This window comes from Pseudopipra pipra, chromosome 3, assembly GCF_036250125.1.
Source record: "Pseudopipra pipra isolate bDixPip1 chromosome 3, bDixPip1.hap1, whole genome shotgun sequence".
NCBI classification, from domain to species: domain Eukaryota; kingdom Metazoa; phylum Chordata; class Aves; order Passeriformes; family Pipridae; genus Pseudopipra; species Pseudopipra pipra.
Window position 1 is genome coordinate 62,919,952 of NC_087551.1, and position 25,341 is coordinate 62,945,292.

Consider the following 25,341-nt stretch of genomic DNA (forward strand, 5'->3'; position numbering starts at 1 on the left):
CTTGATATGCATGTGCTTCATGTAAAGGCAGAAAGAACTCACCTCCCAGCTTTTAGAAGTGGGCTCACTGAAGAAGTTGTCTATCATGTCAAGTTCCTCCTTTTCTACCACGACAAAACCTTGTTCTTTGGCATCTTTCCCATATATTTCTGGTGACCACTGAACAAAAAATGTGTATAAGTGATCCACCCTATGAAGAAAAGAGGAGGAGACAAGCATTATTCAGTGGTCCGTGAACATAACACTGTCACGTAGTACAGAGGTCTTGCCCAATGACAAAGCAGGGACAACCACACAAATAGGATACTCGTGTACCTCCACCCTCACATATCACACAAAGCAACAGCTCCCCCCACCTGGCAGCCTGAAACATTTGAAGGTTGCTCTGCTTTCACTCCTCTCAATGTACTTTACTTATTTAGTTTGACCTCCAGGATAAAACAAGCCATGAGATCACCAGTAAAGTCTACACCACATTTCTAGCTGCCCTTTAAAAGTTATAGAGGCTAATCACAAAACAATCTTCATTCTGTTAGCATTATGAAAATAAGCTGTTACCAACAGCTTTGCTAATGATATTATACCAGGAGTACATGCTCTTCCATAAATGTAGTCAGCTCTCAGCCACTGTCTTTAAAGAAATGGTCCTTGACAACATCCGTAACAAAACATGAAACAATTTCTGAATAAGGAATTAATGTAATATGTTAAAGTTAAAATGAACACATGCAATTTCAAACAGGAATATGATAATGGATCCACTATAAAAGAAGTTAAATTGCCAGCAAAAAAATAAAACTCATGGTAAAGAGGGCAGACAGAAAGATAATAAGTGCTTATGGCACTGGATCTGTCTCCACTTACTCGTCTGAAAGTTTTGTCCAGCAATTCCTTGATCAATACAAAACATGAAAAGTCTTAAAAGAAATTTAGGCATTTTGCCCCTATATTTCAAGATTTATATTAAGATTATTTAGATTTATATATATGCAAAAATTATCTTAAAATACCAACTCAGCTCTGTTGCAATCAGTTCAGGGTCACTAGTATAATTCCAGAGATTTTTCCAATTGAGCCTACCTTTTTTCTTCTATACCCCTACCAAAGAGGGCTAAAGTTTGATGTTAGGTCTAACTGCATAAACTGATAGCCCTGAAATTGTTGCCTGCTCACGACAGCTACACTAATTCACAGTCAAAGTGAGATATTTCACAGAATCATAGAATGGTCTGGGTTGGAAGGAACCTCAAAAATCATGCAGTTCCAATCCCCCTGCCATGGGTAGGGACACCTTCAACTAGATCAGGCTGCTCCAAGCCCCATCCAACCTGGCCTTGAGCACTTCCAGGGACATGGCATCCACAACCTCTCTAGGAAACCTGTTCCAGTTTCACCACCCTCACAGTAAAGAATTTCTTTCTAATATCTAATCTAAACTTACCCTCTTTCAGTTTAAAGGTATTTACCCTTGTTCTATCACTACATGCCCTTGTAAAAAGTCCCTCTCCTGTTCTCTTTTAAGCCCTCTTTTTGTACTGGGAGGCTGATATAAGGTCTCCTCAGAGCCTTGTTTTCTCCAGGCTGAACAACCCCAACTCTTTCAGCCCATCTTCATAAGAGAGGTGCTCCAGCCCTCTGATTTGGATGTCTGGAGGGGCTTCAATCACTTTCGCCTCAAGATATTTCGCTCCAATTTCCATTCCCTTCAAAAAGAGTAAAGGATTTGCTTTGCTTCATCATGGAAATGCCCTCTTAATAAGAGAAAAAGAAACAAATTACCATTGCCATATTTTTCTCCTCTCCTTTGCACATTCACAAATGCTTTTGTGGTGCATGGCTAGGAGATGTTCTAGCAGAATTTAAATTTGTTATCAAATAACAACTGTACCTGTGAAACATTTTTAATATGTATAATAAATACAGTTTTAGTACAATTATCCTACATTTTTTGAACACCCAACACTAGTTCCTGAGTTATCAGCAGCCTCCCTTCATCAAGAACAAATAAGGTAGTTAATGCTGATATCAAAGTAAAAAATTTTAGCTGCTTCTCATTCCTCCACAGAAACACAGACACAAAAGAGATCAAGGTAGTACTGTGCAAACAATCGGTCTCTGGGATAGTTCTCACCAATAATTGCCTGGAAAAAGCTAAAAGAGGGTTGCACCCCCACTGTGAAGGGTTCCCTCTTCTTTGTGAGGAGCCATGTGATTGCTTGCATGTTTGCACCGATCTAAAAGCAGTGAACTATGGAAGGCTCTTCTAAAAGTCGTATCATCTCATTTCAGTCAAGACCTTATCTTCTTCTAACTGCACAAGTTTCCCACATCAATAGGTGCCACTCAGCATGCCCTGTTCCCTTCACTTGCTCGCAGAGGCTTCAGAAAGAGCAGTATGATCATCTCTTTGCTAACTAATGTGACTTTTAACTGGAAGAGACATTTAACTTGAGCACTGTGTATTTTATGTACAGCAGTTCTACTCTGGAAAGCTAACTACTTAATTCCTGCAAATCCCTAAGAATGAACAATAAAATTAATGGTTGCTGCTGTCTGGCTAAGATCAGTTTTAAAGCACATTCATGCAAGTGGGTGGAGGAGAGCAGCATACTCTGATCTCAGAATTGCAGAACATATTTAGGTTGTAAGGCACCTCTGGAGATCATCTAGGCCAGTTCCTGTTTATAGCAGAGCTAACTTCCAGGTTAGAGGAGGCTGCACATTCTTGTCCATTTGCAGTTGTGAAAATCTCCAACAGTGATTCTACAACCTCTCCATGCAACCTGTTCCATGCATAGTGAGTCTCATGGGGTTTTTTTCTCTTCTGTCTAATCAGTTTACTCTGTGGCATGCAGCATGTGATCTGAGAAGGGTCTGGTGTCATCCTACTTTTTCTTGTCCCTTCCCCTCCTTTTTTTAACCCTATGTATAAAAGAAGAGGGCATTAACCACTACCCAAGTTGTTTGGCTGTTCTTCCTTACGTGAGCCTGCAAGAAGCAAAATTTTTTTACTGACATATAGAGTTTGCTGTCAACCTCCCCAACTCCTTTTCTGCAGAGCTACTCCCCAGGCCACCTGTCCCCAGACTGTACTGCTGCAGGGACTGCTCCACCCCAGGTGCACACTTTGCATTTGCCCTTTCCAAACTTCCTGATGTTTCTGTCAGCCCATTTGTCTGTGTTGAGGTCCCTCTGAACAGTAGCCCTGCCCTGTATGAGCACTCCCCAAATTTGGCATCATCCCCCAAAATGGCAAAGGTGTGGTCTGTCTCAATGTCCATGTCACTGATGAAGGCATTAAACAGTATCAGTCCCTAAGAAATACCACCTGCACCTGGCTGCCACTCAGACTAGATACCAACCCTTCAAGCCCAATGGTCCAGTCAGTTTTTCAACCACCTGGTAGTCTACCTGTCCAGGTCACATCTTGCCAATTTGACTGTAAGGATACTAAGACAGAGTGTGTTGAAAGCCTTACTAATGCCATGGTAAAGCAACAATCCCTTGCTCTCTCCTTGCTCAGACAGCTAGCCATCTCAAATGGAAAAAATATCTGGTTGGTAGAAAAATAATTTGCCCTTGGTAAATCTATGACAGCTGATCCTGATCACTTCTTCCCCTCTGTGTGCTTGGAAATGATGTATGTAAGGACTTGCTTCCCAGGGACTGAGGTGAAGCTGACTGCTCTGTGCTCCCACAGATCCTCCTCCATTTTTCTGACAACAGCTGCAGCATTTGTGTTTCCAGTTATTAAGGACTGCTCCCAGTGATCATAACCTTTCAAAAGATGATAGAAAGCAGCCCAACTTCCTCAGTATACTCCAAACATTTCCTGTCAGGCCCCATGGACCTGTATATGCTCACTTTATATAAGTAGTACATAACTAAGTTTTCCTCTACAATGGACAGTTGATAAATAAATCCAGACACTCCAGATTTAAGAAGCAGCAGCATAAAACAGAAATAGGTGATTGTAGAAGCGATGTCATTCTGAAAATGGATGCTCTGCTAATAAAATTGTAACATTATGCTATGCTGGTATTTTCAAGCTACCAAATTGAAAAAAATTTGAGCCAATTTTTAAATTGAAAAACCACTGCTTGAGGAACTCTCTTACAGCCAACTTAACAGCTGTGAGGAAATTTATCCTAGAACTCAGCAGCTGTTTTGGTGATCATATGCTTATGAGTGTGTCATGCACTAACAGAGAAACATCAATAAAACACAAAGCACTTGGAAAGAAATAACTTCAGAAACCTGAAGTTAATCACTCCAGAAAGAAAATATTCAAAAGGCTCTAAGTCCAACCACAGCTCCTAGCCTAGAAAAAGGAATTAATTCAGAGGAGTCCTGTGACTGTATTATAAATGTGCCTCCTAGATGACAATCCTTCACAAATTTTATGAGGGCTGAGGTATCATAAGCCCTCATATGCTTTTACCAACTTATACAGACTTCGATGAGTCCTCCTTATAAGACATTAAGCTACAGGTACAAACAAGTTTTCATAGGTTTCATCTATATAGTTTGATATCTTATTATGAGTAGACTAGGAGTACTCTCCTTGTAGGAAGCTAATTCAAAAGGATTCTAAATCTTTTATGCTACCTGTTCCATTAATAGGAACATGGAAGAATGATCCTTCAGCATCTGGACCATCTTAATCATTGTCCCTTTATGCAAAGTCCTGTGTAAGTGCATGGAAGCATCCTGTAGGTATTGATTCCAGCCAGTTGTGCTGCAAGTTCTTTCAGGTCTCAGCTTCAACCGTGTTAAATACAGGGTGTTACAAACTAACACGAGTCACAATCAAGCAATATCTTGCTCTACAAAAGGAAACCCCACAGAAACTGAAACAGTAACAAAAACCAAACCAAAACTTACCCATCTCCCAAACCAAATCTAACAAATCAATGAGGTAGGATGCCAAGACTGAAAAAGAGAAGCAAGGCTCAATTCCTGTTATTTTTCCTCCTTGAAAATCTGCCTCCTTTCAAGAAATAAACTTTAAAAAAAAAGCAGGTATCCTCTCAGCAGCATGATCTCAGTGCAGTCTTTTACATGAACTTCAGTACAAATTTTACATTCATAAACCAAACCTGTCTGCCAAATTTATACTATGGGAAAATCAAAGAGATTTACTTCTTGACTGATGAACTAGTCAATGCTATTATGCGCAAGCTATTATTTACAAACAAAGAAATTCTGCATTACTATCTCTGTCCCAGTGCAAGGCATTTTCTTCTGCAAGACACTAAGGAAATCTGTGTCCTAATTACTGAGCTACTACTACTCAAAATCCACTAGGGTGGGAAATCTACCTACCATTTAAACATAAATCCATGTAGTAAGAGCACACATAGACTTACCCCCTAATACTGTAAGCTATACCCATTGCAAGACTTCCCAGCAAAAGAATCAGCTTCTGTATTCGTGTCCAAAAGCATGGGTTTCTCTCTGCTCAGCTGAATCTGTCATGAAGCTGCCCTAGCCTGAGTAATCTGTATATAAGGGAACTCAAGACACCTACTACCCCCTTTACGTGCTAAGGTGAGCACTCCTGTGATCAAACAGGCAGCACAAAGGAGTCCTGTAGTGACTGATTAACTCAGCCACACTGTGCAGGTCACAGGGGGATGTGTGCCGGGACACACTTGGCACCCTGGAAGCCATGTAGGAAGAGAGAACGCCTACAAGTCACAAAAGGCAAATGAGACTTAAGATTTAGTGACAGCCTTCATAAAGAATATCAGCCTTGAAGTCTTCTCTCTGTATTAATAATGTTTCCAGAGGCTTCCATTAAAAAAAAAAAAGTAAATTAAATGGTAAGTACATTTTTCCCTCTAGTGCCACTTTCCTGCAGCCTCCAAGGCCAGGAAAGCAGCCTGCATATGGAAGAGCAACTCTGCTGGAAGGAGTAGGCTATGGGGTCCAGACTGAAAATGGAGCCATTTTCACAACTGATGTCAGATGCTGTTTTAACAGCACACACTAAGAGACCATGGAAAAAATGTAATTAAAAGCAAATCAGAGGAAGCTTTAACTTACTCTGTGATTACAGACATGCAGACCAATTTCTTCACAATCTCTCTCCAGGTTTGGACTGTTAAGTTTGTTTTGGTGTTTCGGTTTTGTTTTTTGTGGGTTTTTTTTGTTTGTTTGTTTTTTTGTTACTATCACTTACACTGCTGTATGGCCAACAAGATGAGAGTGATATCTTTGGTATTTTCATACATGAATATAAACTGCATTCCAAATAGTTTTAAATGTAGTAAATTATCTCATATATTGTATCTAAAATACATTGCAAAGCTATCCCACATGACCTACTATCCACGGCACTGTCAAGATGCAACACTTATAATTATATACTACGCAGTACTGATGCAAGAATATTCTCAGCAGGTAGGAAGCATTGTGTTTTGCTTTGGGAAGGCATCCAAGAGCTTGGAGAAAACACTGTCTTGTTCAAGAGGCAAAGACGTCTTGCATTAATACAAAGGAGTGGGGCTCATATTTAATTTCTGCTCCAAGTTCTACATGATCTTTTATGCAATTCTGTCATGTTAAAACAGGCATGCATGAATAGCACCAAAATGACCCAATCTTATAACCAATCATTCACCTCTAATTTTGATCAAGATCTGAACAGCCGCCCTGATATCAAAGATCTGGTCTGTCAGCCAACACAGCCAAGTACTGCTGCAGCAGCTCACTGCAGAAATTACTTTTTTCTCATTATAAAAACTGAAGTACAAACCAGTTGTCAGCACCTCAGTTTATACATGGATTAGGTCTGCTCACTCTTCAGAAAGTTTCTGCACACAAAAAGACAAGTAGAAAAGCCATTTTCCAAGTCTGTGGTAAGAAGCTGGATAGATTTACCTGTTGCACAGAGCAATGATTAGAGATGACCTCAAGTTCAGCTCAGCAGCTTTATTCAATGTTAGATACACTATCCCCAATGCAGTAACTGACCTTGTGTTATATTACACCATCACTCCATTCCTTGAAGTATTTACTCACACTTCCACCTAGAATTTTCTGAACCCACCCTTTTGCAATCCCTGAGGAGCCAAGGACTGAGATCAGCAGATAGCAAGCAAGCCAAAATCTATCCAGCTACACTCCCAATGGCACATTCCAGCTGGATTAAACCTCTCCCTCTCCTCCAGGGAGAGTTCCAGGTCAGCAACTTCCCTACAGGCAATCAAAACACTCATTTCTAAACCACTAAAAATAAACACTTAAATCAACATACATGCTACATATTTGAAATTAAAATTATTAAATAAAAATAATTTAAAAAAAAGACTGATTGCATCTTAAATAAACAGCTCTGAGATGGATCACAAGTTCAGCTTCCTCCTTCCTGGTATCTAATTCATCAAAATCACTGATTTTGGTTCATCAACAGACCAGAGAATTCCTCTAGCTGCCTTCTAGCAAAAGAAGGATCAGGGATCTGATTCCTCACAGACAGTGAAAATTCTTGGGTGATTTATGTGAAAATCACAGACCTTCACCTCTCTAGTTTGTTGTCTTACTTTTTGCTATAGTACTACATAAGTACACAGAAACATTTATGTTCTTCAATTTTATTGCAAAGGGACTATTTTTTATGGGCCTGAAGGGAGAAATAATCACACTTGTTTAGTTAGGAGTGTCTCCCTTTTCCAACATGATGCCCTTTGCTCATGTGAAATACCTGGGGTTTTTTAGCACTGACATCTTAGTGGATTCCTTGACTCTCCAGTCACTGTTCCCCTTTACTCCTTTGCCTCACTTTCTAGACTACAGGGGAAACCCAGACCATCCTTCAGTTCCTTTATCACGTTAGTTGCACATACATTCCTCTTTCCATCTTCAAGTGGCACCTGAACCTTTCTTCCTTCCCACTGGGAGCCGTGTTAGACCAGCAACAAACATTGCTTTGTTTCTGGCATGCAATGAAATGAGGGCACCCCTCTCCTAATTTCAGCATCCTTGCTGCATTTCACACCTTGGACCACATAGGGAAGATCAGATTCAACTCGAGAAAGCAACAGACAACTTTAAAAAGTAACAGACAATCATGTTTTTGTGCTAAGAGGACTGCAGCTTACCTTTCCCGAGGAACAGCAAACCAGTACTCTGGTTGCTTTATCTTCTTACTGTACTGCTGAGACACAGTGGTGTTCTGAGACACAAAGGACTTTCTCATGGGCTTGCCTACTTTAATGCACAGAAACATTGGAGGAGTCTTGCTCTTCTCCTCTTTTGAAGGAAGCATATCTGAATGAGACACAAAAGAAACAGGTTGCTTACAGGAAAAGTACAAAAACTGTGGCTGATAAAACACTGTGACAAAGATTAATAATCTTGTGCAAAGCAATACTCAGAGGCATCATCCACAGAATTACACCTGACTTCAATAGCACAACTGATTTAATAATCCACATTCATCCTAAACTGTACCCCCCTCAGCTGTAAAGCTATGTACAGAATAACCCTGTAAAGCAAATAGGTAACATGACCAGGCTGGGTGCTGCCTGCAACATGAAGCAGGCAAGTAGAGGGGACAGTGTTTGACTGGGTCCTGGAAACCCATCCAGCTGAGGGGTAATCCTTTACGCACGCACACAAGAAGCCTAATCGGTTTCTCAATTCTGATGGTCAGACAGCCATATAAGCACCTTTTATCTGCACAAGTCAGGGCCAAGCCTAAGAGCAGTTTAAGCTCCTCAAATTGCTAGTGTGAAAAAACCCTGCTTAATAAACTCTAGCCTTAATCACACTGAAGTTGCCTTCTTCATTTTAGGAATACACATACAGCCAAATATAACTAGCAAGATAAAAACCCTTCTGAAAGAAAGGAAAAATCATTTTAAGAACTACTGTTTTTAAAATAAAGACTTCCACTCTAATCATCCCCCCCACCTGATATGGATCAAGGGTATGTCCACAGGTTCATTAAACTACCAAGAGAGGAGCATCAATGCTCCAGGACACGCTAATGCTTGGAGGCACTGGGTAGAAATGGTAGTATGCATACTTATCATTGTGTGCATACTATCTGAACTAAGATTTCATTTTGTTATATGCTTTCCAGTAGTAGCCTGAATTCTGTGATAACACAATAACAATCAGGAAAAAAGATCAGTCAGTAGGACTCTACATATATTCCTATTTATCACTTCTTTAAGGGTTTCCATAGCATGAAAGACACCGGACATACACAAATAGTGTCAAGAATACTTTGGAACATGCCTTAGAGCAATGCACTACTACTTTGGATACTCTCAGAAATACGATGACAGACTTCCATAAGGCAACAGATGCAATATAGAGTGACAATTCATAGACCATGAAGTGTCCTTGTCAATAGTGAAACTGGATGACATTTCACTGTCCTTCTTAAACCCAGCAAACAGAGGTAAAGATATATAAACTGTGATCACTGGATATAGGAAGAGCACACAAGCTACTTATCAAACTAGAAGCTTAGAGAATTTGAAGATAGCAGATAATATAAAAATGAAATATACAAGAGTAAAAAAGAGACCAGGGAAAGAAGAAATTTAGAGCAGAATGCAATCAATTCAAAGGTTACCATCGTAATGCTGTCCAAGTCCCAGAGGAAATAAGGATAACCAGAGACCTACCTTCAATTGGCACTTGAATTTTCTGCAGCAGCCACAGTCTGATTTCTGATTGATTGTCTAACTGTGTTTCTTGACAGGTCTTGTCTATAGCTGGTACTAAAGAAGAGTCCACAGACTCTTTCAGGTTCTTTTCCTCTGCTGCTGCTGAGCTGATTTCTAATGAAGGTGCTTTCCTTTCAACACAGCAGGAATCAAGCTCCATACTTTTAACTGTATGGACTTCATTAGCTTGGGACTTTGAACAGCTAAGTGTAAGGTCTATGCCAATTGCTTTATTGTTTTCACCCTTCTGGATTTCAGCCTTGTGTAAGTCTTCAGATGACTGAGACCCATTCCCATCTTTATTGAGGTAAAATTCAATAAGTTTATCTTTCTCTAGCTCTTTCTTAGTGTCCAATGCATTCTCCACCTTACCTGTCGGGGAACTGACACATTTGTTTACTTCTGGAATAACATCTTGCTTTTCACACAGCTCTAAGTCTAAGTCAGCTTTAGGTTCAACACTGTCCTTTTTTTCCAAGGAATCAACTGTCAAGTGCTCCTGGACTTCTGTAGTAGGTTTGGTTACCTGCTGCTTAGTTCTCCCCAAGTCCCGGGGGTCTGCCAGCAAGCCTTCCATTACTGAGATTTTCCTGTCCAACTCTCTATCCATATGAGATGATGTCTTTTCCAGCTCAGTGAAGTCATCCTCTCCTTCTTCTAAATGCAATTTTTCTTTGGTTTTGATATCTGAAGCATTTTTTTCCCCAGAAGGGTCCTTGGCACATGGATCCACAGTAAACTTTTCCAAATGTTCAGTGGCAGTGATGTTGTTGGGAAACTCCACAGAATTTGATTTGATTGAGCCTGTACTCTCAGATGACTGAAGAACTTCAAAATCAGCAGACTTTTCCTTATCTGAAGGCTTTATCTGTTTGGAGCCCAGAGCAACGGATGGATCCCCATTCTGTTGCCTCTTTTCCTTGCTAAGGGATTTGAATTTGCTGAAAGGATTGATATCTTTCTCAGAGGATAGGTCTTCCCATTCTCCTGGCCTGTACAGAGGACAAAGATCCTTTGGTATGTCACTGTCAGGGGAAATGATGGATGTACATAGGATGTTAAAAGCAAAACGGAAACAGAAAAAAAAACTGAAAGGAAAAACTAAATAATATACAAACTTAAACTGTGATACTCAACAAAAAATTATTTTCTCCAAAATAAACACAAAATTTTGGAAATAAGTGACTTTAAAGAAAATGGAGAAAAATGCTGAAAAGATAATACCAAAATAAAATGAGTAAACCACTTGGCAGAATATGCCACATGGGTGAAGAAATGGTACACATGTAATAACAATGTGCAAGTCAACAGAAGTTCAGTAACAGAAAATCACAGGACATGTATTTAGCTGCTGGAATTTCATTCAAATCATACTAATACTGTAATTTCCCAAGCCTGACAATGTGTCAACCTCTACAACCATCCATGCTTCCCTAGTCGGCACAAACATATTTTTGACAAAAAGCAAATTGGAGATAAGTCATGTCCTGTTTGAACATATTTACTGCAAAACAGTAACAGGCAACAGAGTTGGTGTTTTTTTCCTTTTATTTGTCTCCATTACTCAAACATACTGTTTCAATGCAGCTTCCTCAAATGTTTCTTTTTAAAGCAGGACAATCATAAAACATTTCAGAATGGAAAATTCTGAAAAAAATCTATTATCATAAAACTTGAGCTCTTCATTACTGCAAAAAAGTCTGAGGTGAATGAGAATACAAGACCCTCATCACTTAAAGGTTACTAAGAAGTTACTAAACACTCTAGTAATGAGCATAACAAGTATCTGGAAAGTTTTTCTTGAAATGAGAAAAGGGAGGGAAGATGATGAATTCCACTGATCAAACAGGTATTGCCTGTAAGAACAAAACCTTGCTTAGAACAAATACATAAGCACTGCCTAGTCTATGCATAAAAGAAAGTAGCTCACCTAGAAAGTCTATTATGCACTATAGATTATAACTATCGATGCATTTCTGGTTTGAAATAGAAGTACTCCATAGACTGGTATTTCTGTAAGTCCTGAAGATGGCAGTTAAGGTCCTGTTATCTTTAAAAGTTTTAAATACTCCTCTCAGAACAGTCCTGGTAACACAATATTGGTTCAAATCTAACCCTATTTGCTTCCACTGAAATAGCCCTAGAGACAGGTCAGTGCAAGGGCCCAGCCACACCAATGCTTTTATTAATTACTGGTTTGTACTGGTCTCCTTTGCACTTCGGTTCTCATATGCATGACCGATTTGCCTTTAATGCCACTTCAGTGTTCTAAAAAGAAAGTGGAAGAACAACACAAGTGAATCATTCCTTTGCTGGCACTTTCCTCCCATTTTTTACTCTGCTGCATTAAAACTCTTCCCCTCCATTCCCCCCTCTCCTGCCCCTTTTCCATGACCCTTACTGAAAATCTACAAATATAAGTTCAGGAAAGAACACTCCTTACGATGGCAATGCATCTTTAATCTTCATGTGAGAGATGTCATTGTAGAGAGCTATTGAGACAACCTCCTCCATGGGGCAGATGAGCCCATATTCTTCACAGCCATTCTCAATTACCAGAGGATCAGATTTATGTGGGTCAAACATGATATTGTTTGGAGTTACTATCATGACTCCTCCAACTACACCCTAAAATAGGAGAAGAGAGAGTTAGCACATCACATATAATGCACTTATCATTTATTATTGGCTTTTAGGCTATTATCCTAAAAAGCAAAACCGCTTTCCTGCCTCTTTATACTGTGTCATGCAATCTTTGCTAACAATACATTCTGTGATCCAATTGCATCAAGTCAGACATTGTAAGAAGAACTAAGTGTCTTAGTAACAACCAAGTTCTTTGCAGGTAAGGAAGAACATCTGAATTATTCAACTTTCAGTGCTGACTACTACAAGATAAAAATGTGACTGTTAATCAATCTCTAACAAAATAGATTAGTGGATTTATTTTTTTTAAAAAGGATGTAGTTTTTTATTCTAAATGCAGCCATCTTCATTTGATACATGAATTTACATGCAACCAGCACACCTGAATGCAGTCCTACTCATGGAAATGTCCAGGCTACTATGCTAAGCTACACTATAGGTCTCCTTGATCTAGTCTCCCAGAGGTACATGCAAAAAGCTTCTCTGTATAGGGATCTGATACGAGAGATCTTCTCCCCAAAATAGAAGCAGCTTCTACTACCAATCCAAGCATATTTTGCACAGCTGTAGAGGACATATTTAATTCTTCAAAACGTGCTCTACCCATGAATTTGAAAGAGGCTGCATCAGCCATTACTCAACATCAACTCGTGGCAACTGACCATTTTTCAAGATTTACAAAGGAGATTTCCAATGTCTCTCTCCTGCACCCTCTCTCCTTCAGAGGAGTTACAAAATTCACCAGACCAACTCAGAAGCTGTGTGTAAATCATGACAACTGACAAATAGGAGCCACAGATCAACTGGAGTGACTCACACTGCAGATATTATTAACTATTCAAGGTCATCTGCAAGGCAAGCCAAGGAAGTCTCGCAAATAGGCAGGTAAAAGACCACAATCTTGGTTTGTTGGTTTGTTTTTTTTAATGAATAAGGTATCAAGCTGATGGCACTAGCAAGTGAGTACCTGAATGCCTGCTCCTCTGTTAAGCAAAGTCCATATGTATTTCACATTTGCTTTTCCTGTATGACCCAGTTCACAAGCCTGGTTTGTGTTTGGGTCAAAGAATCGAAGCCAAATGCAGAGACATGTAATGTAACTCTAGTATAGCCAGAAAAGCAATACATCAATAGGCTGTGCTTCCCACTGCGGGAAGCAAGGCAACAAGGGATTTTAGCTACGCTGGCAAAGAAGCCATCTCATTTTAAATTGTTCTGACTGCAAATTACTTTTTCAGTCCTGCAGCCATAAAACTAGCAATCTGTATCCTCTGCACCTAACAAGCATCACATACAAAGTGACAGTATTGCCCGAATTTACATGCAAGACACCAAGTAGTTCTCTATTACTTTCTACAAAATAGCAGACTGCAAAATTGCAGAGTGGTTAAATACAGTCTACATCCACTGAAGCCAGAAACTGTAGGTGTAAACACATCCATCTTAGTCAGGACTAAGGGAAAAAATACGTTGAAATGACAATGATTAGCATATCCAGTGTTATAAATTCCAGAGAATTTGAAAACCCAAACATGCAGATATCTAACTGAAACCAGAGTCAACAAGAGTAGATATATCAAAGTAGGCGGTTCAAGAAGACAGTGTCTTGCAACCTTGAGAAGCAAAGCAGGTTAAAATACTACCCAAGCTTTGTGCCTTTGCTTCTAAAACAGCTGCTGTAATTTAGGGTTTGCAGTTGTGGTGGGTACACATGTATTACAAGAACGCTTACACAAAACAGAAAGAAAAGGTTGTATAAAGCAATATTTATCTTTTTATTAAGGCTTGCACAACACTAATTAGAAAGTGCAGAAGCAACATGGACATATTAGAATGGAAACACTGCTCTGGGAAATAGTTAAAATTTATCTTGAAGTCATAAATGAAATAGATTGGCATGTACTCATTTTATAAAGCTGTTGCACAATTTAATGGAACTTGGACAACTAATCCTGACATGTCATAACTCTAAAGTGCAGTTTTCTCTCTGTATGCACTCTACAGCAATGCACTCTTACACAGATAATTGGTAAGACATAGTAATGGAATAATGACGGGTAGAAGAGCTATTCTTTCATAAAGCTATGAGCATAACAAAGTAAACAACTGAAAGAACAAAATTATACAGCATATTATCACAGTATCAATAAGCACAGCAGTAACAGATAAAGCCAACATAACGTTTACATTCTTTAAAAACATGGGAGCACATTTGACTCCCCCACTATTCATCTCTTACTTATCCAAAGAGATTTTGCTTTTAAAGAATCTCAAACAATGCCCAAAAATCAGGTTTCACCTACCTTACCATCTGTGAAGTAACGACAATTCATTTTTAAAAATTTGACAACCACAGGTTCATCCTCTTCTGAAGTAGAGGATAAGACTCTCTCAACTGGTTTGAAAGCCTTTCTTGCCAAATCAGCATCCTTAGAAAAGAGAAAGTTCAGTGCAGAGCAACAGGATCAGAATACTATACTTTTAGATTTTGAAAAACTAAAAGGCCAGGTTCAAACAACTATTTTCCTTTTGCTTAAGGAAGAGAAGCAATGGTTATGTATGTATGTATGTTCACTTCCCACAGCATCCTGTATGGAAAAAAACCCTTGTAACATTACAAAAAAAACCTCCATACAAACAACAGGTAAGAAATTAAAAAACACCAAGGCAAGTCAGCTCACCAAAATTCAGTGATGTACTCTCATTAAGAGAGGGCCTGCCCTGCCACATCATCTACACTGAAGACCTCTGCTCATAGAGCACTAGTGTGATTCCCCGTGCAGGTGGCACAGAGGAATAAGGCTAAGGTTAAACACATTCACTCTAAGCTTCTCTCCACTTTCATTTTCATTAGTTATGGATTTGAAATAACTAATTACTTTTACATCAGCTAATATTAAAGATGTTAAAGGCAGCTAAACTGCCTAAAACTACTGTCTAAAAATCATCATAGCCAATCATCCTTCTAAAGAAAATGAAAGATCAGCTGTAGCAAGGCCTTTCACAAAGATTAAATCCTGCAGTCTTGTCTAAAGACAAGTCTATATATGGGTACCACCATAATATGTTTAACTAGAAAGATACTGACTGCTCAGACTAAACTAACAGCCTCTCTGTTCAAGGATCCCAATGCAGGATTCAAGACCCTGGACCGCAGAGCAGCATAAAAATCTCCAGTGTGAAACACGAAATAATTTTTCATATTTGACTTTCTATTCTTTAAAAATTACACACTGGACTATTATCCGGGCCCAATTGAACTTGTAATGGGTTCCTAAGCTCAGACAGAATTTCCTTACTTTGGAATTTTATTTAAGATATGGTAAATTTCGTAGTACAGCAAATTAATTTTACACAATACACTACACACGAGGCCTGTAACCTCAAAAAACTGCTATTTACACAGCCTTGAATCTCAACTTCAGAATCAGATAATATTTTGAGAGTTTAAGACCAGTGAACGCATGTTTGACTTACAGGGAGTTTGTCATATTCAGCATCTGATGATGAAGGAGAAACAGGAGCACCAGGACTAAAAGACGACAGTCTTGCAGCACTTGTCTCTGGCACAAAGAGAATCTAAATAAAAACACATTTCAGAACAGTAAGGCACAAGCTGTAAAAGGTTATTCAATATAAATACTACATTCTTCTAGAAAGACACCACAATATTGATCACTCATGACTGCAATGCACTCCTTAACAACTACTTATTCTAAAGCCTTTCATAGGTGATGATAGTGGGGCACATGCAGGTCTAATTGCAGGATCTAGCTCTACATTTTGTTTTGCAGCACAGGCAAGAGAATAAAACACATTCCACAGATTGAGAACCTTTTTTCCCCCCTAAGATTTGCAGTCCCAGGTTGTCTTGCAACTACCACCAACTAGAAAACAAGTAACTGCAAAATTACTATTAATAGCCATTAACTTGTAAAAACAAATTATGCTCTAAAGTGAAGGTCATTGCTGAAAAAGAGGGATTTTTAGTGCTAGAAGTTTATAACACTTCACTACGGGTTGTCTGTTTCCAAAAACATATTTGCATCTCCAAATCTAAGAAAATATTCTTTATATGAAGCAGCATTTTAGCATATACTACAATTGTAAGAAAAAAATCCCAAATGTACAATGCTAATATAAGCGTATATAAAAATGCAATGCTTTGTTTGAATTTCCACATTCCCTCACAGTGAACATTACAGATTGTTAGTACAGGAGTACTAGAATTGCAGTACACCTTTGGACCTCCACCCAAAATAAAAAGTGAGTCATTTGTTCCAAGTCTCAGAGCAAAGTAAGATATTTCTAAATGTAAAAAAAAGTTCACAGTTTAGTTTTAAACTAAAAATGTTCAGAAAAATGAAACTATTTTCCTTATCCCAGCTTTTGTCTGCTGGGTATTCTTAGGTAAGTCAAGCCATCTCTCTGTGCCTCAGTTTCCCTATATGCAAATCAGGACACTTGAATCTCTTCATGTCTGTGAAGCAGAAGTAGAGAGCTGCTCTTCATGAACTGGGTGTTAGTCTCTATATTTGCCTTTCCGATACTTGACTCTCCTAAAAACATTCTCTCTCCATTTATTTCTTATCTTACAGGAGACTGACTCATTCCCAACATAATGGCAAGAAGCCATTTCAATTTCTGTATCTAACTTTGTAATTCTTTAATGCATTATATATTGCATTTATTTAGACTTGCCAAGAATTCAACTCCCTTGCAACAACTGCATTACCTTATTGAGCTTCAAAGTCATCTTTAAGCTTTAGTGACAGCACATAAATAACGAGCCAGATACGGCAATTACAAAGCTCTCCCTTCCCCACCACTCCAAGTAATGATCTACTAAGTTTCACTTTGAGGGAGGGCTTTAAATTACTGCCCCTTAATCCTTGTATCCAAGTACCTAAAAGATATATCTAAGTGCTAAAAAGCTTTTAAATACACAGCAAATAATAATGCTTCAGGTATTAAAAAAACCCCAAATAAATAAAAGATTTACCTGGCCTGGCACAATGGTCTGCGTGAAAAGCTTATTGAGCTCCACAAGCTTGTTTGGGGTGACGTTAAACTTTAATGCTATGCTGTTTATGGTGTCCTGATTTCCAGCCTGAAGAAAGAGTTGAAGCTTAAGGTATAGTGAAAACATTCAGCACACCAGCTGAACCAAAACCCACCTAACAGACTGTTTTCAGGGAATAGACTTGATGACCTCAATACACCCTCTATTTAACAGCTTAGGTGATAGACCAGCATAAAAAAAAAAGACAAAACTATTCTCTCATACTATACAGTAGATAAAGTGCTGAGGTGTTACAGATGTCCCTCTCCTTTCCTGTTAAAACCTTAAAGCAGCACCACTGTATTTAGAACTGGTCTGGCAAGGAGAGCAAGGTCAAACACTGCAAAGCTCACTACACCTCCAGCAGTCACCGCACATCAGGCATTTGTGTTGTTCCCAGCTGGGACATTCACCTTCCACAGCAGCTCTGCATGATAGAGAGTTGAGTGCAGTCCCTGTTTAGGGTCCTGACAGCTCGCACAGACTTTCTGGGCAGAGCTAGTCCTCTGAGCTGCCACAGCAGCATGCTGCTGTCCTGCTCCAGCATAGCAAAAGAGGTCTCACCATCTCGAGACCAAGCACAGGCCAACCACCTGATGACCTTAGCAACACTGTGGGAATGAAAGTGTTTTTCAGAATAACAAAACAATTGCTCTACTAGAGAGCTATAATGTAGAAGTAAAAATAGAATTGGCAGCTGCAAGAAAAGACAGAGGACCTGGGCTGAACAGATTCAGGATGTCAGCCTAGCTCTCCCCATACAACAATATTTGGAGCAATCCCTATTGAGACAGGTGTAAACTTCAAAATTATTTACTAAGTGCTTTCAGTTTTGTGCCACTGCCTCCCTCTTGACCGCAACAGCTCCACTTTCAAAAAGCAGATATGAACACACCACAAACCAATACTTACAGTGTATTCTATGGTACCATGGGGTTTCTGAGAAACCATTTTCTTCTCTTTCTTTTCATTGGTTTTGTTTTGATTGTCATCTAAAGAGTAAAAAAAAAATTCAAGTAATTGACTTTCAAGATTTTTTTCTTTCAGTATGTTTTGAAAGTGATCTACAGGCTGTGCAAAAAGGAGCTGTAAACAGGAACAAGAGAAGACATTAAAAATACCTATTAGGCCTTAAAATTGCATTGTAAGGCAAGCAGAACTTCATCAAGTACAGCAGATTTAGTAATAATTTGGGAACTCTGCAAAAACCCTTGCAGGACCCAAAAGGCGCTCAGGAGCTCTCAGCAGCATGAACAAGGTAGAGATTTCCAATTTTTACTACAGCAGTGGGGGAGTGAAGCCAAAGATCAGGCATGATGCCAGCTGCCCAGCCAGCCCCAGCCCCATGGGTCTCACCTTCCACAGCCAGACCTGGACCCACACCCACATACCTGGGGGAGGTGAGGGCAGCATGCAGCCCCAGCTCCAGGAGTGGGGATGGGGCACGGTGAGGCAATTCATGGCTGCCCTGCTCACCCAGCCTGATCGCCCCAACCCCTCAGGAAGGTCCTGCTGCCTCCGGCAGGTTGCTGCAGCCTGAACAAGATGGGAAGAGGCGAGAAGACAATGCAAGGCTGGGCCCAGCAAAACCAGCAGCCAGAACCAAGAGCCCAGAGATGCTGTCCTTCTGGGAGGACCGTTCCTGTGGTCCAAGCTGGCAGCTCTGTAAGATCAGGAGGGAAAGGACAGGGAATGGCAGCACAGGGCTTCTGACTTGCATTCAGGCTTTGCTGTAACCTTTGCTATTTCCAGGGAGCAAGAGGCAGATAGTAAAAACAAGGGCGAGGACTGGCCTGCCCCACTGTAATGTACACAAGAAACAAGGAGGGGTCGAGAATCATGCTGCACCTGATCCTTCTGCTGGCCCACATCTACAGCAAGATTAGTGCTGTGGAGCTGCCACAGTGTCTCCCAGAGGCTACTGGAAGGACTATCTCCTTCAGTCAGAAGAGACTCACAAGAGCCCTGAACACACATCCAGGCAGTACTGCCAGCTTACCCCACTCCCCACTTGCCAGGGATGCAGTCACAAGAAGTGCACTGGTTAGGGATACAACAGAGAAAACATGTAGGGACCTAAACATACACAATTTAAGTACATGTGGATGGTACACATGGCATGAACGACAGAGGTAGAAAGAGAAAGATCAGGATGATGCTGGTTTCTCTCTAATAGCATTTTAGGATAGAGCATCAATTATCTCAGATATTTCATCTCCGAGACTGGAGACCCACAGTGAAATTTTTTCTGACCATTTGTATTTTCACCATTGTTTCACCACCTTCCTATGATCAAAGTCAAAGCAGTCTGTGCTGAAGGATGGAAAAATAGGTAAAGACAGCATTAGCAGGGCACAATATTAAACTATCAGAAACAAAATAACAACATGAAGACAAAAAAAGTGACAAATACTGGATATTTTCTTTATCCATTATCTACATACAATTGCCAATATTGCACAATGCTGCCTGAAGAAGCTCCCCCAATTAACAAAGAGTGAGTCTACACTATTTTGTGCTAATAGGAGGTACCATTTTGGTTACTCCAGGATAACTAGAACTACGTATCACACCCATGCAGGCAAACCACCTAAGCCGTTTGCAACCTATGACTGGAGAAAGAAAAGAAAGGTTGATAGGTAGACTTAATCTTCTAGTAAATTATTTGGTCTAGCTGGAAAAAGTAGACAAGTTTTCAGATATTTTAACCTTATATCTGAAACAGTACACAAGGTAGGAAACAGTTAAGAGCAATTATTTCACACTAACTAGACACGCACCAGTATGACCTTGGAGGTGTGGAAATAAAGTAGCCCAGATAGATGTAGGGAGAGAGATTTTGTAGCTGTTGAATGTGAAAAAGTTTAAGTCTGGGTGTGGATGGGAGAAATAACAATATGCAATAAAACCAGTTTCTCTGAAGAGCTTATGATGTTTGGTATTAGCTAAACATTTTTTGTTCCAAAGCTTTGTCTTTGGAAATTGTGACTGAGAGCTGAGCATGACAGCAATCACTATGCCACTGTGGCAAAAGATGACCACAAAATAGCAATACAGAGAACTTTCTCCCCTACAGTTTCCTCCCTGGGAGACAGGACACCTCTCTCTCTCCCCCTGGGAAATACAGTGTATTTTCCAGGTCCCCCTAATTGCACGGACTGTAAAGTTTGGAGATTAAAACATACTATCCAGTGAAAAGCTGTAACTTGAAATGCTGTGTTCAAAGGAGACATACAATATGCTCTAGTTCTTGGCTGACAGGACTGTGAGTCTATTTAGTAGGGTCCTAAACACAAGCATGGTGCAATACAGAAGAGTGAACTAAATATGCACACATAGTTGAAAACCCCAAACCATACAGACAAGAAAAAAAGTTCGTAAGACAAGCTGAGTTTAGACTAAACATAATACAGTCCTCCTTTTGCCAATAAATGTTAATAAATTCTAAATAAGTTGAACAATTGGACACTCGCTTTTCTTGCACATCTATGTGCAAGAATAAATGTTGTATAGCCTGTTTAGCTACAGGCTAAAAGAAGCAGTCGCAGTCTGTGAACTTACTTGTCTTCTGAAACCAAAACCTTACACTTTCTGTTTGGATGCTTTTTTTCTTCTACCCTCTACTCCCTTCTTTTTTCCTACCCCAACAACAAGGAGCTCTGAACACCATTCTTACACTTGAGCCTAACTAGTAGGCAGGCTTGGGCAATCCAAAACCACATCATATCAATTTGAATAGTGCAAAGTCTTAACTAGTCTATATTTTTAATTGTGCATATAAAGATTTAAAATCATAAATTAAAAAATCCAGACCTTCGGAATAAAAAATTGCAATGAATCCGTTTAATTTGACAGGTACTGCTATGCCCCACATACTGTACATGTAGCAAGGCCAAGGTCACAAATTGTGCTCTACATGAATGGTTTACAGCACAGTGAGTGGGAAGCCTGGCTAAGCACACCACCACATACGATCTCTCCAGTTCCCTTATCTTCTCTCATTTCTCCTTCAGGAAGCCAATCTTTTTCTGACATGATCTGAAGACAATAGCTCTAGTAGTAGTCCCAAAGGCACCCAGAGCATATGTAGACATGATGGAGTCCCTCAGAAACCATATTTCTTTCAGGCAGAACTAGATTAAGAGCTCCACAGGCTTTAAAACAACTGCCACTGTCTACTTTTTGAACATTTGCTTAGTGGTGAAATGACTCATGGTTCTGCCTCCCAAGTTCTTCTGCACTGCATGTACACTGGAGATGGGATTGCACAACAATGAGAAGTTACTAGGTGTTAATGCAAATTTGATCACACTGCATTTTTAAGAAAAGGGCAGTGTGGGTGGACTGAACCTCTCTGAGGTTCCAGGAAACATGCAAAATAAGAATTATGTAAAAAAAAAAATAATGAGCAGAGAGAAGAAGAATGCCAAGAGAGAACAGGCAAGGAAATACAGGCCTACTGAAAACAGACAGGTCTAGAATGGGAATTTTTCTGCTCTTAATGATATATTTGTATCTCAGTTTCCTAGCAGACTCCTCACATTTCATTTAGCAGTACTAAGGGAAACCTTACAAAATCCAGTTACTTAAGAGTAATTTGGACAGCAACTATTGAAGGAGTATAATAAAGAGGTTAATCAGTTTATCATCCAAAAGACCTTGACGCATGATAGGAGAATTACACCTCTGCAACTGTGTAAATAGCTCTGTAAGTAGATAGAATAGGTCAAGGAGCATCAGCAGACTCTGGGGCTGCCCACACTAGTGTACAATACCATCACCACCAGTGTTACAGACTAACCCTGCTGCCAGTCAAAATCAGTGCAAGGTTTCACAGTGCTGGCAGTGACAGCTGAACATGCCTGACAGGTCCTGATGTCTGGTAGCCCAGCAGGAATGCTGAAGTAAAGCAAGGGGCCAAAGGACTGACCATTTCCCACACCTGGCAAACAAACTCAGTATCCTGAGAGGATAGAGGCAATGGCATACTTAGTGCAAAAGTCCAATTTACTTACTAATCTCTGTCTTACCAAAGACTTAGGCTGTATGTAAATAAGATGAATCTTTCCCCTGACTAGTCCCCTTGGCTTCTAGAAATCATAAATTTCCCAGAGTAGAGTAGCAGCATTCTCTCAACTGCCCTGTCCCTTCAAGACCTCCACACCAGCCCTATGCCAATGAACCCCACGATGTGCTACATAAATTATCGCTTCCATGATGCGCTACACAAATTAGTGCTTCCCTTCTTGTACTTTATACTTAATTTCACTGATCATCATAATTAATGTTAGTTTAAGGGTGAACAAGTCATCATTCACCTTCTGCATACCATTCATGATGTCACAGATTTCCAACATCTTTTCTTAGTTATTTCACTTTTTCAGGCCAATACTTTAGACTCTTTCCAATTTCTCTGACCACACAGGCCATACTTCTTGTCAGCTTTTCTTCTCCTGCTATATCCTTTTTAAGATGGATGAAGTAAAACCAAACACAGACTTTAAGATATGAAAAAAATATTAATTTGTGCTGGTGACATAATAAGGGTTTCCTTAAATCTGTATGTACTGGTAATTTTTCCACATCACACAGCAGTCAAACTTTTCCACACCGCTCAGTACGTCATTGCTGCTTTAGGACATTCCAGTCCTACATCTCTATGACAGATGTTAGAAGTAATAAAACTATATTACCACAGTCTAGCCAAGCCCCAGGACAAAGGAGTGAAAATCTGCAGGTAGCTTAAAAGAATCTAAAATGCAATAAATTCAGGGGAGAAGAGTTATCACTCAGAGTAACCTAATCAGAGTACTGATAAGAAATTAAGCAAATAAGGCTTCCTGGGGTAGTTCCCTTATCAGTGAATGAGACCTGATACCAATTACGTTGACAGAGACGGGGTTAGTATCACTTAAGTCATTCTGGAGAAATTCAGAAATCTCAAGAATATGAAAGTCCTGCTTGGGATGGTAGAGGAGGAAGACAAATCAGTCTGTCTGAACAATTTTTTCCATTTCTACTTTCTACACTGACTTTTTAATAACTTTCAGCAATTCTGTTACGTGCAGACTAGTGAGTAGGATGATTTGTGACTTAAAGGAACTCTCTGGTTCTTCCCATGACTCCTGAAATGAACTGAACAGCATTCACATTGCAATTATTAGTTTAAAATAAAAAGTTGTTCTTTCAGGTCCTGTCACGTGTGAGTGAACCCCACCACCACAGGAGCCAGATTCCTGGTTTGGGACACCTCCCACCCACTCTAACATTTCAGCACTTCCCAGAGGATACAGCAGACTCTGAGACAGACATTATCACAGCCCTATTCCCCCCCTTAGGTAGCTGCAGCAGCTAAGGGGCATATCCATAGAAAAGTTTTTTTGGCTATTTCATCAGACCTATCTCCCTGAAGAAAAGCAGCGAGTTAGACAGAAACATTCTCTGCTCAGATTTGGGTAGTGTGCTGCTACCATATTAAAAGAAAAGAAAAATCCCTATACCTTTTCAACTCAGGTGTCAGTTTTGTTCTGCTTCCCACTTTCCCCACAGTCTTCTGACAAGCCCTCACCTTCGCTTCTGCATATTTTATTCTACTGAATCATATTCTTGTTTGCTTTTCTCCTTCACTACTGCTGAAGTCCCTCAAACCAAAAAGGCAACTGTCATCCGTTATGACCACACCTGTGCTCCTTCACCAGTGAAACTTTTGCCATAGGAAAATAGCAATTCCCTGATCAGTACAAATCAAAAAGGGAGGAAAAGGGAGGGAAGTAGGAAGTGGAATACAAAAAACACCCCCTCCACTCAATTTCAGAGGGAGGTCACGCACTCCAACGGTCAGGGGGAAAATATGAACATTATTGTAAAGAAACAGTGAGATGCAGTCAACAGCACAGTGCTTTAGCTCTAAATCTCAGCTGGAAATCTCTGTCCTGTGTGACGACAGTTGAAATGTACTGAAATCAGAGTACTGCTGAAATGGTGTGTCACTGAGCAGCCAGAAAAAAAGCACTGAAGAAGGATGACTAGAAGGCTCTTTATACTGAATGTGATGGTCAGAAGGGAAGTTAAAAGGAGAATAATGTGCAGTGCTGTGCAAAGGAAGGACATGCAGAGGATGTCCAGTAAAGGCAAAGGCGAAGGGTTGCTGGTATTTGCTCTAAGACTGTCTGAAGACACAAGCAAGATGCAGATCAACTGATAACCTCTTATCAGACAGGAAACAGACATACTTCTGCACATAGAGACCAAAACTTAAGAAATAGGTCATAGCAACATTTGCCGAAGTGCAGCAAGGCTGTAGAGAAAGCCATTCTAGATGCGTGTGCCTTGCTGATGGAGACTGCACAACTCATCCTCTGATAATAGGGGATGCTGATGGGCAGGACAGCCTCTGCCTCCAGCTCCTGTGAAACTTATCCTGGGGAAAAGGGAGATGAGTGACTCCCAGGGAGCTCTCTCCCACCTTTCTGCAGATGTAACGCAGCCTATCTGCAATGTGAATATTTGGAGTCACAAGGAAGAAGGAAGGAGAGAACATGAAGGCAGGGGGTGAAGTGTCCCTTGTAGCCAAAACCAAGCAAGATAAGGCTATTGTGAGAGGTAAGAGGTTTCTGACAGTACAGTGAACATAGATGGAAAAATCAGAGAAGTCTTTGGGACCACCAATATGTTTTTCAGGTCTGACAAGGATCAGCCTTTGCTACTAAATACATATTAGGAACAAGTTATGTTATGTATTGTCTGGACAGAAAAATAGCTCCTAGCTGCACTGACTGTGTCTGTCTGTCTTTACCCCTCAGTAAACTAGTTGCACATCCTTTTCTTTTGTGGCATGGAAAATGACCTACATGGTGCAAACGTTTTGTGTCCTAGGCCTCTCAGAGATAGACTGGGCACATGAGCAAACATCACCTTTAGTTGTCTGTGGATCAAAACAAAAATCAG

The 25,341-nt window shown here is 40.0% G+C and overlaps 1 protein-coding gene across 8 annotated transcripts in view; it reads right to left on the reverse strand.

The window, feature by feature from the left end:
* The window catches only part of NCOA7 (nuclear receptor coactivator 7), a 93,087-nt gene that overhangs the window by 8,881 nt on the left and 58,865 nt on the right, over window positions 1–25,341 (reverse strand). For 6 of the 8 annotated variants that reach the window (XM_064649579.1, XM_064649580.1, XM_064649581.1 and 3 more), the window contains 8 exons: window positions 18,307–18,386; window positions 17,335–17,442; window positions 15,810–15,911; window positions 14,636–14,761; window positions 12,130–12,314; window positions 9,645–10,711; window positions 8,106–8,274; window positions 43–190 (listed from right to left, as the gene is read on the reverse strand). In XM_064649579.1, the coding sequence (XP_064505649.1) occupies window positions 43–190; window positions 8,106–8,274; window positions 9,645–10,711; window positions 12,130–12,314; window positions 14,636–14,761; window positions 15,810–15,911; window positions 17,335–17,442; window positions 18,307–18,386 (1,985 nt within the window). The remainder of the gene's footprint in view (window positions 1–42; window positions 191–8,105; window positions 8,275–9,644; window positions 10,712–12,129; window positions 12,315–14,635; window positions 14,762–15,809; window positions 15,912–17,334; window positions 17,443–18,306; window positions 18,387–25,341) is intronic. The other 2 variants (XM_064649585.1, XM_064649586.1) reach the window with 1 other exon arrangement.